General features: G+C 39.6%; 1 protein-coding gene across 28 annotated transcripts in view; it reads right to left on the bottom strand.

Moving 5' to 3' along the window:
- The window catches only part of LOC108002604 (polypyrimidine tract-binding protein 2), a 429,375-nt gene that overhangs the window by 215,797 nt on the left and 198,508 nt on the right, over nt 1-15,070 (bottom strand). For 10 of the 28 annotated variants that reach the window (XM_062078838.1, XM_062078866.1, XM_062078837.1 and 7 more), the window contains one exon: nt 174-247. The exons of 17 other annotated variants lie outside the window; for them this stretch is intronic. In XM_062078838.1, the coding sequence (XP_061934822.1) occupies nt 174-247 (74 nt within the window). Of the gene's footprint in view, nt 1-173; nt 248-5,081; nt 5,337-15,070 lie in introns of those variants that run through there. One more of the 28 variants, XM_062078847.1, reaches the window with a different exon arrangement.

Below are 15,070 nucleotides of genomic sequence, written 5' to 3'. Positions count from 1 at the left end.
TGGAAAAGTTGCGTTGTTTCTTTGCGAAGAACTAAGAATTTTCTCTTTCTCTCTTCCCCCCTCTCTCCTCCTTTTTCCCTGCTTTTCTAGGGGACGCTAGTTGGAACCGAGAAAGTCCAACTTGCGTTCGTAGTCGCTACGGTAATTGTAATAATTTTTGAATTGTGACTCACCGGTGGAGGGGATGAACGAGACTGGGAGCGATCGGTGATCGAAAAATTGTTAAGTGTAGGTACTTTGAGCTTACCTGCAACAGAGAAAAAGAGACAAATTCATTGAGAAATCTGTTTTAAAATTCGTATTGGAAGAGTCTGTGTATCTGTATCGACAGGAAATTGTATTTGATTAAATTTATTGCGATGTTAGTTTTATTCGACGCAATTATTAGAATTTAATTATAGAATTGAGAAAAATTCGGAAAATGTTCAAGATCGAGATTCCAACGAAAGAGAACAAAGGATGGCTATTTCTTTTTTTTTTTTTTTAAGGTGACGATTTAAAAACAGACGTTATCTAGACTAAAATTCTGCGAATCCTCGCACAAAGGGTTTATCTTGTCGTCTCTTCGCTACCGTTGCAGCGTATTTTGCACTTGATCTTTCTAATTCCATTTTTTCCCCCCCCCACGACGTAACGAGGGACGATAAATCAAGGCCGGCATACTTCCGGCCACGAGAGTCGTCAAAGAACGAATCACGGTTCCTCTTCCAAGATAGGAGGGGTGGCCGAGTGTCTCGCGAGGTGAGGCGGTTGAATGCCTCGTCAAGATGTTACCTATTGAGACGAGGATCCTCGAGCTTTTAAATTCCGTAGAAACCGAGAAATTTAATTTCTGCCAGGGGCCACGTGGAATGTCGAGGCCGATTTTGTCGAGAAAAAAAAAAAATGTTCGAGATAAAGGGGATGAATAGAGACGTCGCTTATTTCATTAGATTCTAACGTTTCGAATATCTCGGATTCTTAGCGTGCGTTCTACGCGTGTTTCCTTTTTCCATATATCGTAGAAATGTATCTAGGTTTTGCAATCTCTGATTCTCAAAGTTATAACAAACATTTAAACAAGGAAACGTTACATTCGCTAAATTTTAAAATTTAAAAGTCCGAGGAATATGCTCAGAAATTTAAAAAGAAGAATTCAAGAATTCAAAATATAAAAGTCCGGAAATTTATAATTCAAAAGATCAAAGATTTAAAATTCAAAAAGTTAGGAAATCCAAAAATTTGAAATTCAGAAAATCGAGGGTCATAAAATTCCAAATTCCAAAGACTGGAAGTAGAAAAATCCAAAGAAAATCGATTTCAAAATCCAAGGATCCAACGTTCGTGATAATTCAAAATTTAAAAATCCAACGATCTAAAAAATCAAAAAGATCAAAGGATGGAAAATTACGTAAAATTCCAAAAAATTCTCGAAAAATCAACGACGGCGAAATCCGAACAAGACGATCGAAAACCGAAAAGAATAATCAAAAATCATCCCCCTCTCCGCTAAGGAGAAAATACGAGGAAACGGAGTCGCACGTAAGGGGTTGCGAGGTGGCTAACGATAATTCCTATCGGGCGTCACGTGCCGCCAATATAAATCACCCCTTTCCCCACTTCCTCTCTCATACCCATCCCCCACAATTACCTAATACGTCCGCCACCCTATCCCCAGACACCATCGGTGCAAACCACCCCCCGTGTACTTCGCCCCTGCGGCCACTAACTTACGTTCCAACGCCAATAATAGATCCGGACAGCCTTGGAACCGCGTCTGACGAATTCCCCTAAATCACTGAGTATTTCTCATCGGGGAGGAGGGGGTGCGTTCGGATATTCGTCACGAAATCATTTCCTTGATGAGATATTAAACCGGGCGTGCGTTTCGAGATGTGTGTGTCGATCTGGGGGTGTGTTGGTAGTTTTGGGGAGGGGGGGAGTCAGCTATGGGATTAATCGGGGGAGGGGAAGTATGTTTTCGGCAGTTTATGGGGTGTGGTATTGGATTGGAAGGAAAAGGGTCGGAACTTGGGTCGTTTCGCGGAACGATTTCGGGCGATTTTCTTCTCGAATGTGCGATTTGTGTCTTGTGGTGGGTAAATAATAATAATAATAAGGTGGTATTAAATTCGAGAAGAAAGAAAAAAGAAAAGCTCGAGGGAGAAAAAGATGAAAGAGATTTGAATTTGATCTTGACCGTTTCTTTTCCTGTTTCAATCGATACGTTAATTTTTAATTAATTTTTTTGTTTCCTTTTCGAATTTTTCAAGAGGAATCGACTAACGAGGGGAAAAGGTTGTTATTCGAGAAAACATGTTATCGAGCATTTACCAGTGAATATAAGAATCTATATAAGAAGAGTGTATCTGTAGGATAGTTTATTGCGCAAATTTTCCTCGTGGCGCATCTTTGCACAGCGTCAATTATCAACGACGTTCCATCAACGATGGACGTTAAAATTCGTTATGGATAATAGAGCTCTTCGTCGCGAGGGCATCTCGTTGCACGGCTATAAATTTTCGGTCGGGAACCCGGCAGAATCCATCCCAGTGCGATCCCATAGAAATCGTTATTAGTCTGGATCCTTATGCGGAAACATAAATTCGATCCTCGTCGTCAACGTCAGTGCGTGCATTCTCGTTTCAATATTCGACGAGTCATTTTATCCGACATCTTAACGCACGATTAAAATAATTTTAAAAACGTTACAACGAACGTGCTCTTTGTTACTGTTCAAAACTGCCAGACAAAAGTGTTATCACACTTTGACAAATTTCTCGAACGAAAAGTCAGTTTCAGTCCAAGGTAGAAAGAAGAGAATCGATGAAATTTCAAAAGACAATTTTCATTTAATAAATAAATGTCTCTAACGGAGAGAAAAGAACGATACAAATTAAAATTCGAACGTTAATTTTTGCGCAACGAGATAAAGAAAAACTAGATGTAAAAATATCGAAAAATCGATATATTAATCGCTTAATTAACGATTTGATTCGACTTTCTGAAATTCTTTCGAACAGAACGTGGAGCAAAGAGAACCAAAAGAAGAAATTTCTCTATCTTAGAGGATGAAAGTAACGGAATCCTCACTGATCTTAATCTTGGAATTTGGCTAAGTCCACCTTTTCTTACAGTATCTTTATGCTGGTATATCCATATAGGTTCTCAACAGGTTGTACAAAAATTTTGATCCAGAATAAAGACTTCTCTCTCGTGCCATTTGCTGTCTTAACGTTTAACGTGTATCGATAACTAAAACTCCATCTAAGATCGAGACTCCATTTCCTCCAACAATTAATCTCAATTTCTCAATTTTCCGAAATATCGTGGAAGAAAAAAAAAGAAAGAGAAAAGAAGCTCAAGAGGCCTCGAAATGAAAACCACTGGGGTACAGAGATCCTTTCTCACGACTTCCACGGTCACTTACCCCTGCTGCAAACAGCAACCCCTGGGCCAATGCAAGCAGGCCGCGCACGTACAGTCTCTTTACTATGTCCCGTTTACTATGTCCGCAATAGATACCCGGGGCATTACTTTGCCTACATAAGGGGATGGTCGGAGTATACATTTTCCTGTTGAGGAGGAGACCTGGCCTACGGCCTCGAGTAGCTAGTGCAAATTTTTTTCTTTTCGGCGGCAGAGACAGAGTTAGATTATCTTAGTTTTCTTCCTCCCTGAATATCACGATTATTAATATTTGAATTTTATTCCTTTAAAGAGAAGTATAAATTTGAAAAAGAAGGGGGACAGGATATTTTATATCTCTTTTACGACACGCCTGTATTTTTATTTCGACGATATTTCCATTCTCCCGCGGCAAAATTACCTATAATGTTAAGAAAATATTGAAACAAACAAAAGACAGATTGAGAAACATCTAGTTTCCTGAGATAACATCGTGGGTAACGATAAATATTCTACGTTTATAAAATTTTCATATATATACGTGTTGGAGAGTGGAAAGGTAGATAAAGGCGAGTAACCCTCGATTTCTAATCTCTTTTTTCTACTTTTTGTTTTTGTTTCGTAGAAATCTTTCATGTAATGGTCGAGCGTGAACAAGTTTAATTAAAGAAAATTTGATCGAGATAATCGAGAAACGTGAAAAATGGCCAAGATCGATAGTTAAGTTAGGAAAAATAAAATTACTTAATAATATTTCTACCACGTTACACGTGCAACGTTGTTCCGTGTAATAAGAAAAATTTTAGGAGGAGACAAAGGGAAAATATTGGTCGGGTTGTCAAGGAGCCAATTGGCTACGAAGAGTTAAGTAAATCAATACTTGTCTTCCGTACATCGATGCTTCTTCTCGAGATAAAAATACTTTCAAGATTTTCAGGGTCAACTTCTTTTTTTTCAAATGAATTTTTTTTTTTTTTTTTTAGTGACGAGAATATTCTAATATTAATGATATTCCAGTGATTTTAGGATACGTTTAATATTAATATTATTCAATATTACTATACGATTAAATATTAGCACAAATACTCTAATATTAATAATATTCCACTTATTTTAGTATTCTATAATTCTAACATTAATATTAATATACGAGCAATTGTTAGTATGAATATTCTATTTCATACACTTCGTTATATTTCATTAATATTAATATTAAATAATTTTACTGATTAATATTACTGATATATAACGTTAATAATATTAATACGAATATTTAAATACTATCGATATTGTCGATAATACTTTTTAGCTTTTCCATTTTCAACTTGTACCGAGTAATACCTCGAGCATAAGCGTGTTGTGTTCAAATTCAAGGACGATGAACTTTTCTAAATGCTCCAAAGAGAAATCACTCGAGGATTCCTGGAAACTGAGCTCGCTCGAAAACAAACTCGAAATGGAATTCCACGAGAAATATGTTGCGAAAAAGGACGCAGAATAATTTTCAAACGCAACGGAGAAATAATATTTATATCCCTTCGTTCATGTTCGTAACATTAATTTGCAACGATTTTACATAAATTTCTCCAATTCGTATAGATAAACGACGTAATAACATTAAATAATTCGCAGTTACTAAGACTCTGTTATATTAAATTATACACATTATCGAGAGAAAGAGAGAGGAAAATAACCTTATTGCATCTGTAGAAAGGGATGGCGAGTTGGGGGGGTTGGGGCACGGCCACGCGGTCGTAGAAAATCATGGCGCCCGATCTTCCAGCGATGCACAACGAAACGCACGCACGCAGGCACGCACACGTTGAACCGGTATTGTTAAAAACGCACGCACACGCGTGCTCGCGTCGAACAAAGGACACGCACAACCGAGGGGGGGAAAAATTGGAGCTCGGCTCGGCGAACGACCAAACTCCACGACGGTCGAGGGAAGACTACGAATTCGTAAGGTCGGGCAGAGGGGCGAGGCCGTTTATGTTTTGAGTCCGCTCGGGCCCGCTCGACGTCGCTTCGGACCGCTTAATCGCTTCGCCCGATTTTCCTTCTCCTTCAATTTCCACATCACCTTCCTCCATACAATATATTTTTATCGTATATTAAATTTTTCACGCCTCTTCTCTTCGCCGTAATTATATAATATTTAACACTTCGTATAATGCTATTTCGTGTAGAAAGAAAATTCTGAAGACCAATTTATATCTAATTCTATCGTATCGTACAGGAAAAAAAATATATCTCGGATCAATCCTCGAGAAAAATTGCTATGCTATCTATTATATTCGCGTCATTTAATTTTTCTATAAAGAAAAAAAGAAAAAATTCCAAGGATCAATCCAAGACCGAAAGACGTACACTACAGTATATCCACGCCATCTAATTCTTTTATATTGCACGAAAAAAATTTCGAAGATCAATCCCCGAGAACGGTTGGCTCTTCTTCTCCAGCATCCGCGCCATCTAATTTTTTCGCATCGCCCAATGAAAAGAAAAGAGAGAGAGAGAGAAAAAATTCCAAAGATCAATCTCTGAAAAAAAATTACTCGCACCCTGTCTACGCCATCTAATTTTTCCCTTACGCTTTCCCTTACAAAAAAAAAAAAAAGAAAAATTCCAAAGATCAACCCTCGAGAGATGCTCAAAGCCGGCTCGTCGCCATCGTTGTCGAAGCACCCTTTCGTTCCTCCCTAACTGCATCTACGTCTCAGCCTCCCATCCCCGAGGTCGAGCGAGAAAGAGGGAAGAAGGGGGAAGAGAGAAAGAGAGAGAGAGGGAAGGCAAAGCGAGGAAAAGAGAGCCTGCAGGCACGTCCTCACAATACTGCATTACGATACCACCCCATTCACACCCGTTCCCTTTTCTTTCGGCGGCCACCCTGCGACTCTCGAGCCCACCCTCCGTGCTTGCGGAATCACTGTCGAAGGTTCGAGGCTACGCAAGATGGAGGGGGCGATCCTCGAAAATGAGATCGAAAGTAGGCTCGCTTGCTTACACAGAGAGGAAGGGAGGGAGAGGGGGAAGGAAGAAGGAGAGGAGAAGATTCGCGCGTCCTTTCTTCCGCCTCCCTCTCCTCCTTCGCCACCCTCTTTCCACCATTCGTTTCCCTCTCTCTCTCTCTCTCTCTCTCTCAATTCTCTTCCTGTTTTTCTTTTTCGAAGGAAACAAAAGGGGGAGGAAATAGCGGGCAGAGTAAATCTCCCTCTCCTTTCGTCGAAAACGTTGTTAGCAGGGTGAATTTAGGTCGCGTGATTCTTTTCTCACCTCGCTCAACCCGGGATTGGTTTGCGATCGTCGTCGTTCATGCGTTCGTCTTTTCTCTTCTCTTCTTTTCTTTTTTTTTCTTCGCGATCGTCCACGCTTTGAACGACGAACGTGGCGGGACATCGCGACGAGTAACGTCTCTCTCGACGTGATACGATAAGGAGAAATGCGTTTAGAAATGCGTTGAGCGAATGGGAGGATTCTTCTTCTCGGTTGAGAATGATTCGAGCAATGAAACATTTCTGTATATGATTATTAATGAGAGTAAATACAGAAATTTTCTGAATTTCTGAGTTATAATAGTAATATTAACGAACGAAAATTGTGTGTGTATTTTTAATAACCCACATCTACGATGGAAATGTATTTGCAATATCTTTCGACGAAAAAAGTCGTTTTGAAAACCTTCCAACCTTAAAAAAAAAATTCAGTACGAATAAAACGGAACAATAAAAATCGTATCGGGTTTAAAAATAACTTTTCAACATTTCATAACTGTATGAAAGTATAAAATATTTAATACGAAATATTCCCGAGTAAAAATAGAAAAAAAGAAAAAAAAATAATTTTTCATATATTTTCCATATTTTCACATTAATTCGCTTCAACCATCATCGCTCGTAATTTCCTCGTATTCCACTTGTATTCGAAAAAAAATTTCGATTTCCACGATGTGGATGATCGTCATCGAAGGAACGAAAACAGATTTAACTTGGTCAGGTCCGTTCTTTCGCTCTTGCCTTTATCTCGTTCGTTTGTTTTCAACGTACGATATAACGTGCATATGATTCCCAGCGTCGAACAAATTTTTCCCCAAGATATCTATCTACTTGGCGCCATATTAAGCGACAAACTTTCGAAGAAGAGACGTCGAACGTCTCCAAGTTTCTCGACGAATCTTCAATTTATTCTCAGCCCTCCCCCTCCCTCCTCCTCCCCATCCGCCCCAGAAATCGTTTCGATTCTTACGCGATTTACCATCGCGCCTCGATTAAAGAGCTGCCTGATGCACTCGATTGATTCCCAATCGAAGTTGGACGAGCAATCGGCACGCTCGAACAACGATGTTATCGGTTACTTCGCTCGAGATGCCCGAATGGAACGAATTTTCCATGGAAAACGGGAGGGGGGAGGTGTGCGACGAATGGATGGTCGTAATTGATTAATTGATAACAGTTTCGCGCGCAATTTCGCAAATTCTATTCCGTATGATATTTTCACGATTCTGCGCTCGAATTTTTCATTTCAAATTGTAACCAAATTGCAATGAAAATTGCGCGTAAGAAAATCTTAACGAGGGAAGAATATTTTACATTTTGTTTTGTAAACTTCATTTTACGAAAGTATATAACCTCTAAACATTCTGAACGTAGCTCTGAAGTCACGTTATATAACGAAATGATAAATGATGAGACACGATGAGCGAGGATCGGTGGTGAATTTACAGGAACGAGACGAATACAAAAAATTCACTTGTCTTGTTCGATGTACAATGTCGGGCCAAGTTCGCAAGTAATGTAACCCAGTCCAAGAGCGAAAAACTTCCACCGAACTAGGCCAACTTCTCGGCGTACAGGCCAATGAGCTCGATGAGCCAATCATGTAATCTATTATCATCGTCCACATGTTTGCCAATAATTCGTCTACGAATCGTTGATCATGGCGGACATCGAAACAATAATAGTCCCTCTGTTTTATATTTACTTAGAGCTCGCTTGGCGTGTATAATTATTATTACGTTCGTGTAGATAGCAGGCAGTTGGCACGGCGTAGGCCAATAACGACGAGCTAGACGTTGGCATTGTTTAGCCGAACAGAGGCAGCGTGAAAAAGTCGGGTGAAGAAGTTTCGCGAAGGAATTTTGCACTGTGCCATTGTTTACGTTAGTTAAAATTTTATTTTAAGAGAATTATCCCTCTCTCTCTCTCTCTTTCTCTCTCGCCATTATTCGATCCCGTTTTAACTCGGGCAAAATACCCTTCTTCGCTCGTCGACCTCGAACGGTTGCTTCTCAACAATGGATCGATCTCCATGATTAATCGCAACCAGGTTATTCTTATTTCTAATCATTTTATTAAAGTTAGAAAGATATTTATACAGAGGATACTGGAAAGAATATCGTTCCTTGATTCGCTTGAAAAATAAAATATCATTATAACTCTATCCAAAATGTATTTTTGCACAATTGTAAAAAAGAAAGAGGGAAGAAAAGAGCGTTACAGATTAGAGCGGGGGATATAAATCGGTCGAAGAAAAAAGTTTTGTCACGAAACACTGGCCGCGAGGACAAGTTGACGATAGAAGGCGAAGCGTTGTATCTCGGGAAAAATTTATCACGACACGGAGGAAGACAGAAGGTTGCTCGCGACCAAATCAAAAATTCCAGTCGATAAAACCGTGGAAATTTATCGCGAGGGGGATAAATGTTTGGAATCGACGCCTCTGGTAAACTCGAGGGGCAGAGAAACGGGAGAAATATTCGTGGGGATCGTCGCTGTTCCTACAAATTAATTCAGCGAAACCGTGGAACTGGAGTGGATTTTTAGACAGAGTTGTTTGGGTATTAGAATTAGCAACGTTTCGGGCCTGGTTTAGAAGCGTGGCTTTATTAAAAAGTTGAAGTTTTTGCGAAGTGGAAACTCGAAACGAGTGATTTTGGATTATTGAAAAACATAGAACTTTCCATTGAATCGATATGCATTGTTCTTCGTTTCTTTCTTTCGTTTTTTTTTTTTCCCCTCTCCCGTTTCGATGGAGAAAAATTGAATCCGTTAATAATTGTAAAGGAGAATGAATATAACGGTTGAATATGGTTTACTTATTATGATTTCTCGTTCTCTCCATTTGATATTTTAATTTTGGATAGAGCTCGTGGCGTTTGGTTATGTAAAATAACGGTTTTTCGGTGTTATTTTAATTGCGCGCGTGTGTGTGTGTGTGCGTATACATTGTACGGATGAATAATTAAACAAGGGGGTGAAAATATGTTTAATTAGTTGGAGCGTAATGGAATTTTTAAGACTTTTCCTCCCTCCCCCCGGTTATTATAATTTTATTTATGCATATATGGAAATGTTATATTAAAAAATACGTCGATGTTATATAGGAAATTAAATCTATTTTGGTTATTCGAAATAAATTTCGTAAAAATTTATGTTACATCTATTTATTATAAGGGAAGTAAAAAAACGGTACGCTTTTTCTCCTCGAGTTTTCATTTATTTTTCACGCGGTGTTGATAATAATAGAACTTTGAATTTGAGCGAGATATTTAAATATATATATATATGTATATATATCAGACGGGATTATTTTAACTAAGATGGACATAATTTATATTAAATTAAACGTTATTCTCGAATCGATCAATATCAATTTTAATCGAGGAATAAAAATGAAATGGCGAAATATTTCTGTAAATGGAAACGAACGATTGTGAACTCGGAATAATTAACGAATTAATAAGATTTTTCGCGCAATCTACGGGCCGGAAATGGATGCACGGTGGTTGAGCATAGAGGAAAGGTAACAGACGTTGGAGCAGCAGCGAAACTATTTTTCCTTTAATCCGTCAGCAAGAATCTATTTCAACAGTCGAGTCGAAATAGAGGAATGATTAAATATTCATACGTTTATTCTTCGGTGATTTTTTTAAATTAATTTTAAATTAATACGAATATTAAATAAATACTCCTTCTTGGTTGAATAATAATTATTTTTTAGGGAAGAGGAAAAGAGTGTATTTTTGGAGATTTCAATGCCCGCGATCCTATGCGGTTTTTCCAAGGTAAGGAAATTATATTAATTAAAATATAAAATTATATTATCGACATTTCGCGCGAATGTTGTCAAACTAGAGAATTATTTTTATTTCACTTCTACTCAATATTGTTCCATTCTCAAACAAACACATTCAAGACTAAAGATTTTTCATATTTATTCTGCACTTATACGTACAAAATTTAAACAAATAAAAATCTACCAAACTATACTGTACACCATTTGAGCTCCCTTTCTTTACTTATAAATCTAATCACCTGATACATGTAAAAAAAACTCCCATTAAAATAGATCTTAATCTTAATCTTAACTTGTCCCGGATAGATTTTGAGTAAAGTAACGAAGTATCACAATTTTTCAACCCTCCGCCATTGTGCTCCAGTATGAAACTGACACGAGACAAATCTGAGGATTAATCGTCGACGGTTTCTCGTTTTCTTTTCGCGATATCTTTGATGCTCAGGTCGATTCGGAGCCTTCCCTTTTCTTTTTCTTTTCTTCTTTTTCTTTTTTTCGTAAGAAGCGCTGCTTCCAAGACAAAAATTTCAAGAACCACTCGAGATAAGCTGGCCAGGAAACGGAGCGAAAGCTTCCCTAGCAATTTTCAGCGCAAGAACATTGCTGTTGCGTTATTCATGCGGACCTAAAGTAGCGTTCTTAAGAAGCATCTCGTGGATGACGTGCTGCTTTGTGAATTTTCCTACGGTCACTTTCGCATCGACGAAGTCATCCAGAATTTGTTAGAAAGTCTGAATATTCAAGGAGTTTGATGCTTACCCCGGTGATAACAATAACATAATGGAAATCTCCCTAATAATTCAACGATTCCTCCAGTCGAGAACGAATCGACAAACGTTGCTAAGTATTTTCATTTCGATTCGGATATAGGATCTACTTTAATGATGTGATATGAATATTACGTACGATTTAAGGATAATTTCCTATGCAGAAAGTTTGAGAAAATTATTGAATCAACGTTTGAATGACGTTTCTTACGTAAAATGTTTGTTTCGATGCATAATGTATAGAAATTATTCTACTCTACAATTTCTTATCTCAAAATAACTTAATTTCCTCGTTTTCTGAAAGATTTAAAAAAAGAAAGAGAGAGAGCTACACGTCAGAGAGTATCTTTTTCGCTCGATAGGAAAAAATTCGAGCTAAAGAAAAATTAATTAAAACGCAGGATCGCAAAAAAAAAGAAAGGAAAAAGTAGTTCCCAAACAAATTTGCCTGACATCAGGAAAATATATAAATCCTCCGAGGTCACGCTCAACACCCGGAGAAATTCGTTTCACAATGACCTCGGAGAGTTCGAGCTCGAATGCTCGACAGACCGAAACGCTTGATACTTGATTATTTTCCCTCCTAGGACTGCTAATTAGCCAATGCGCGCAACACCGTGAACGAAATATTTTCTCATCCAGCCTGTTTACGTTTCCTTCTCTGAGGAATGGACAACTTGGTTCGATTCATCGGAAGGAAGATCCAAGTATCATCGCGTTTCAAGTAGGGGGCAAGACTGTGATTTTTCTCCCTGAAAGTAGTGGAATACGAATCAATTTACACGTCATTCTTTCACAGTCTCAAACACGCGAACTATCGTTGAAAATAAATCGAAGTGGACGATATTCCTTTCGAAATTAACCAATAAGAAGATTCTCCTCCCGAAAAATTTCCTTCGAGACACATCTCCAAAACTAATTAAAGATGTTCCGTAAAAATTTATTATTTCACGAATATCTGGATGCATTTAATTCCGAATGATCCCCGATCCCGCGAGAAGTTGCGCGAATATTGGGGCACGTGATCGATCGTCGTCGATACCTCCAAGAATATTCACCACCTGACCCCAAAATAGTAAATATTCATGATGATGGAATCTGCCAATGTTTAAAATTTCACTCGAATCGATGGCTTCGAAGGCCTCTCTTGCGCCCGTTCCGCGGGGCAAAACTCCCGAGTTAACGAGGCGAGGCGAGGCGAGCAAGCTTGGCAACCACTGGATCAGGAACAGATTTAGCCACGGCGATGAATCATCCATCCCGTTTGTCGTGTAAACAGGGGCGAGTCTCGCGCCCGGGAACCCCCGACCTTGCCCTCCTATCATCCCCTCTGTTCTCCTCCCCTCTCTTCCCTCGTGTTTGCCGAGGCTTGCCAGGCTCGAGCGAAGACGCGCCTCATCCTCCTCCTCCTCTTTAATCCCCAACGATCGACAGGTGTCGGGAGAATGCTGATCGAGGATCCTGTTCAAACTTGGGCTCTGCAATTGCGTTCCAAGGATGCTTCGAGGCGAGATGTCGCGCCTGCCATATCGTATCGCCATCTCTTTTTACCGTTTATCCATCCCTTCTGCCGATTCGCGTAATTTTGCGATCCTTTCGGGATGATAGGACGAGTTCCCTCTTTCTCTTCTTGCCCTATCATGGAACCGTCGATGAGACGTTGGCAATCTCGTTACGAATTCGTATTGAAAACTGTTGGGTCGAGAAAGGACACGATAGAAATTGGCAATTGGACGATATAATTTTCATTTTATTTTCCCATTTATGGAGGAGCGAATTCGCTCGAACGAGGGATTGAAATCGCGCGAGACTCCTCGTGAAAAATGCCGATGTTGAACCGTTTCGCGGAGGGAAGAAGAAGAAGAAGAAGAAGGGAAATCGTGTTTCGCCGCGAGGATCGTCGTGTCTGGGAATTTTTTCGCGAGACCCGCGACGAATGGGGCTTACGTCACGCTCGAGGAGCTAGCTAGGGAACGGTCGTTGCCTCTTGACAGCCCGTCTCAATGCACCGTTCCCGGCAAGATTTACGGGAACGAGCGCCGATTTCGACTCGCCTCAACGTGGCCCTGAATCGTGTTTGTACGAATTTATATTACTCGCCCGTGATCCCAGACACGGATCGAAAATCCTCCTCCTCCCCCATCGTCGTTCGTTCCTTCGAAACTATTCTTATTCCTCCATTTTAGATCAATCGTGTATATCGTTTAACAGCACGATACAGCAACGTCTGATGGGAGTGTAACTCATTGTCACAGAGAAATTTATTTCTAAACGGGTTAAATTAACATTCCAGATAGATATTCCACGGGGTGTAATAAAACTGTCGATAAAAGTAATGCAAAAATGGTTTATTAAAGTAATACGATATTCGATCTCGAGGAAGAAGATAATCCGCGAATGCTACCGATATGAATAAAATTGGAGTTCCAAACTCTATTTACAATGGTTTATGCGTAATAGAAGGTCTACGAGTATATTACATGGAATATTTTGTACTTAAAAAAGATTAACATTCTGCACAAAGCTAAAGTTGGCCAGGACAAAAAGTTTAACAATTATACCACTCGACAAACATTCCAACTGTTCCTGGCGAAGACTTCAAGAATGAAAAGAAAATTATTCTTGCGACCACTCGTGGCAACGTTCCAAAAATATTGGAACGAATCGCAAGAATGGATAAAAAATTCCAAAATTAATTCTACAATCTTCTGACTACAATTTTCGAAAACTGCAAGTCCAAGAAGCTAAAAACAGCCAAGAAAGTAATAATTGTACATCGAGTATCGCTTCCAAACGCAATTTGCCCGAGATACTAAGGATTCTCTATACAATTTTCCTGAAAATTTGCAGGGCCCCTCCACTCGGAAGGCTGGGAACATGCCGGAACGTTCGGCTACAAGTCTAATCGCCCTTAACACATCGAACGCCCTCGCGCGGAGAGGAACGTGGGACGCGGCAGGTTGGGGCGTCGAATCGATCGAACGAGGAACAAGGAACGACACCGGTGCGGAAGTTCCACCAAGTTGCGCGCATTGGCCAGCTTATTAGCCGAGCATAAGCAATCGTGGAATGGAATCGAGCCCTGACCCGGCGTCGAGGGACAATCGAGTCGTAAAAGCTACTTAGTGCTTCGCGGTGGCGAACAAATGGACATCCGGGGGATCCGTGGCTAATTTATGCGATGGGCAGGCGATATTAACGAGAGCCCTCCACCCTGGAGGACGCGCCACGGGACGCGTAGCCGGCCCCCACTGCTAGAAACTTGCAACTTCGAGGGGGAAATCCTCCCCCTCCATCGATTCAACGTTCTTTCGGCGAAAGAGAGGTGAATTTAGAGTCTCTCGGTTTGGAAAGCGTTACGAATGGTAGCGATTGGACGATCGTTGGGAGATTATTCAGAGATTTGTAACAGAACGCTGATAGGTGAGAGAAGAGATAAAGGGTTATGGAATGATAACGAGATGGTTGAGATCGTTGATTGAAAAGATTATTCAGAAATTGTCGTTTCAGAGGCTGTGCACGGTTGAGGAAAGGTAGGTAAGTTTTGTCAGGCAAAAGTTCGCTTTAAATCGATTTAAATCGTCAATTTCAGTATTTGATTGACACGTAAGATTTGTATTTTTACTTGTTCAATAAGAAGAATAAATAATTACAGGATATAAAACTGGCTGCAATGGTTTAAAAGTTGAAGCGAATAAAATCTATTTCGAGAGGAAAGAAACGTTTCATCAAAAGAATCTTTATGTTAAATTGTTCTCCCTTAACTCTTGGAAGGGATATAATGAAAAAAACGTGTATTTTTAAAAACTTCATCACCGTAATTCCGCTAATAAGAAATTATT

This window comes from Apis cerana, linkage group LG8 (assembly GCF_029169275.1).
Source record: "Apis cerana isolate GH-2021 linkage group LG8, AcerK_1.0, whole genome shotgun sequence".
NCBI classification, from domain to species: domain Eukaryota; kingdom Metazoa; phylum Arthropoda; class Insecta; order Hymenoptera; family Apidae; genus Apis; species Apis cerana.
The sequence above is the reverse complement of the archived record's forward strand: the minus strand, read 5'-3'. Positions and strand labels throughout refer to the sequence as shown.